We start from the raw sequence: 3861 nt of genomic DNA on the forward strand, positions 1-3861 counted from the left end.
ACACACACACACACACACACACACACACACACACACACACACGTGAAATTTATAAAAAGTCATATTTATCATGTAATATAATAATGTATCATTATATATTATTTAATGTTAAATTTGTTTATTAATATTAGAATAGAAATATATATTATTTTATAAATATATATAAATATTATATATATTTATATATAATAATTATACATATATGTATAATTATTATATAATTATACATATATATAATATTTATACATATGTATAATTATTATATATTTATATTATAATAATAATAATAATTATTATTATAATTTTCCGCCTCGTGGACGTTTCTGATCTCAACAGTGAAATCTCAGCTTGTGTCTGATTGGCTGCCGTCACTGACGTCATGTTTCAGTCCAAACGGGTCCGGTGTTTCCAAAAATACCCGGAGGAGTCACCGCGGAGCCCCGGGTCCGGGGTGGGGGTCCGGCCCCGCCCCTGCCCCGCAGCAGCCAATGAGCGTGAGCCCGGGGTTCCGTCCTCGGTGCAGATCCGACTTTGGTGTGAACGGACACGGACAGACGTTCCTGAGAGTCCAGCTCAGTGACGCCGACCCTTTAAACCTGTGACCCAGAGACCGGCACCGGCACCGGGACCGGGACCCACCTCAGAGGAGCAGGCCGCCGTCTGCGCGTCTTTACGCGGACACAGGAGCGGAGTGAGTCTCCTCCTCCATGTTTATTTCGGGGTCCAGGGGCGCAGCTCAACTTTCCTCTGGACTTCATGTTCGTTTGTGTCGGAGCTCCTGACTCTGCCGGACCGGACTAAGTCAGTCCGGATTAACTGAGTCCGGATTAACTCTGTGGATCTGGATCTGTGAGCGGTGTGAGCGCGTCAGTCCCGCCCGGTCTCTGGTCCCCGGTCTCCGGTCCCTTTCTCTGCCGGTCCCCCTCCCGGACCCTAATCACACGCCACCATGATGAGCAACAGCAGCTTCCTGGAGCCGCAGTTCTTCCAGAGCTCCGCGGACCTCGGTGAGGAAGAGGAGGAGGAGGAGGAGGAGGAGGAGATGCCCGCCACAGAGAAGGACCTGGCCGAGGACGCTCCGTGGAAGAAGATCCAGCAGAACACCTTCACCAGGTGGTGCAACGAGCACCTGAAGGGGCTCAACAAGCGGATCGCGGACCTGCAGAAGGACCTGAGCGACGGGCTGAAGCTGATCGGGCTCCTGGAGGTCCTGAGTCAGAAGAAGATGTTCCGGAAGTACCACCTCAGACCGAACTTCCGGCAGATGAAGCTGGAGAACGTGTCTGTGGCTCTGGAGTTCCTGGAGAGGGAGCACATCCGGCTGGTGTCCATAGGTGAGTCCTAATTATTATTATTTATATTATTATTAATTATTATTATTATTTATATTATTATTAATATTATTTATATTATTATTATTTATATTATTATTAATTATTATTATTATTAAATGAGAGGGAGCACATCCGGCTGGTGTCCATAGGTGAGTCCTAATTATTATTAATTATTATTATTAATTATTAATTATTAATTATTATTATTATTATTATTATTATTATTATTAATTATTATTATTATTATTATTATTATTAATTATTATTATTATTATTATTATTAATATTAATATTATTTATATTATTCATTATTATTATTAATTATTATTATTATTAATTATTATTAATATTATTATTATTAATTATTATTATTATTAATTATTATTATTAATTATTATTAATATTATTATTATTAATTATTATTATTATTAATTATTATTAATATTATTATTATTAATTATTATTATTATTAAATGAGAGGGAGCACATCCGGCTGGTGTCCATAGGTGAGTCCTATTAATTATTATTAATTATTATTATTAATTATTAATTATTAATTATTAATATTATTAATTATTATTATTATATTAAATGAGAGGGAGCACATCCGGCTGGTGTCCATAGGTGAGTCCTAATTATTATTAATATTTATTATTATTATTAATTATTATTATTAATTATTATTATTATTAATATTATTATTATTATTATTATTAACATCATTAGTCTGGTCTGGGGGTCTGGGGGGTAGCTGTGGCTGATGTGGTCTGGGGGTCTGGGGGGTAGCTGTGGCTGATGTGGTCTGGGGGTCTGGGGGGTAGCTGTGGCTGATGTGGTCTGGGGGTCTGGGGGGTCGCTGTGGCTGATGTGGTCTGGGGGTCTGGGGGGTCGCTGTGGCTGATGTGGTCTGGGGGTCTGGTGGTCTGGGGGGTAGCTGTGGCTGATGTGGTCTGGGGGTCTGGGGGTCTGGGGGGTCGCTGTGGCTGATGTGGTCTGGGGGTCTGGGGGTCTGGGGGGTCGCTGTGGCTGATGTGGTCTGGGGGTCTGGGGGGTAGCTGTGGCTGATGTGGTCTGGGGGTCTGGGGGGTAGCTGTGGCTGATGTGGTCTGGGGGTCTGGGGGGTAGCTGTGGCTGATGTGGTCTGGGGGTCTGGGGGGTAGCTGTGGCTGATGTGGTCTGGGGGTCTGGGGGGTCGCTGTGGCTGATGTGGTCTGGGGGTCTGGGGGGTAGCTGTGGCTGACTGGCGGCTGACAGCTGAGCTCTGCTCTGTTTCAACGACAGCTGCTGAAAATAAACTCAGAGGAAACAAACGGATCCACTTCAGTCTGTGATAGAAACGGCTTCAGACCAGGACCAGGACCAGGACCAGGACTCTAGAGTCAGGACTCTGGACTCTGGACACTAGAACCAGGACTCTAGAGTCAGGACTCTGGACTCTGGACACTAGAACCTGGACTCTGGACTCTGGACACTAGAACCAGGACTCTAGAGCCAGGACTCTGGACTCAGGACACTAGAACCTGGACTCTGGACTCAGGGCTCTGGACTCAGGGCTCTGGACTCTGGACCCTGGACTTTGGACCCTGGACTCTGGACACTAGAACCTGGACTCAGGGCTCTGGACTCTTTGTTTGGACAACACTGATGGGCTTTTATTGTGAAGGACTGAAGCTTGGACAACACTGATGGGCTTTTATTGTGAAGGACTGAAGCTTGGACAACACTGATGGGCTTTATTGTGAAGGACTGAAGCCTGGACAACATTGATGGGCTTTTATTGTGAAGGAGCAGCAGCTCCAGTGTTTACGGAGAGGAGATCTAAAGGGTTAGCACACGGCTAATTCGGCGTTTTAGCGTGTTAACGTGTTAGCGTGTTAGCATGTTAGCGTGTTACTGTGTTAGCGTGTTAGCATGTTACTGTGTTAGCGTGTTACTGTGTTAGCGTGTTAGCGTGTTACTGTGTTAGCGTGTTAGCATGTTACTGTGTTAGCGTGTTACTGTGTTAGCGTGTTAGCGTGTTACTGTGTTAGCGTGTTAGCGTGTTAGCATGTTAGCGTGTTAGCATGTTAGCGTCCTTTTGACCACAAAGATAAATTAAAACAATATAAATTTACAAAGAGAAAAAATTCGACTTTAGTTTAAAAACATTAAAAGAACTTTAAACATTTAGATTTGGACCGAGACCAGGGACCGAGACCAGGGTCTGAGTCCAGGGTCTGAGACCAGGGTCTGAGACCAGGGTCTGAGACCAAAGACTGAGACCAGGGTCTGACACCAAAGACTGAGACCAGGGTCTGAGACCAGGGTCTGAGACCAGGGTCTGAGACCAAAGACTGAGACCAGGGTCTGAGACCAGGGTCTGAGACCAGGGTCTGAGACCAGGGACTGAGACCAGGGTCTGAGACCAGGGTCTGAGACCAGAGACTGGGACCAGGGTCTGAGACCAGGGTCTGAGACCAGGGTCTGAGACCCGGGTCTGAGACCAGAGTCTGAGACCAGAGACTGGGACCAGGGTCTGAGTCCAGGG

The 3861-nt window shown here is 45.0% G+C and overlaps 1 protein-coding gene across 1 annotated transcript in view; it reads left to right on the forward strand.

The window, feature by feature from the left end:
• Positions 1–529: 529 nt before the first annotated feature.
• Positions 530–3861, forward strand: part of LOC310966248 (filamin-C-like) — a gene marked incomplete at its 3' end in the record, with an annotated part of 18103 nt that continues 14771 nt past the window's right edge. The window contains exon 1 of the mRNA XM_083940828.1: positions 530–1334. Within this exon, the coding sequence (XP_083796954.1) occupies positions 950–1334 (385 nt within the window). The remainder of the gene's footprint in view (positions 1335–3861) is intronic.

The sequence above is a fragment of the Echiichthys vipera genome, assembly GCF_963691815.1.
Source record: "Echiichthys vipera genome assembly, contig: SCAFFOLD_120, whole genome shotgun sequence".
Lineage (NCBI taxonomy): Eukaryota > Metazoa > Chordata > Actinopteri > Perciformes > Trachinidae > Echiichthys > Echiichthys vipera.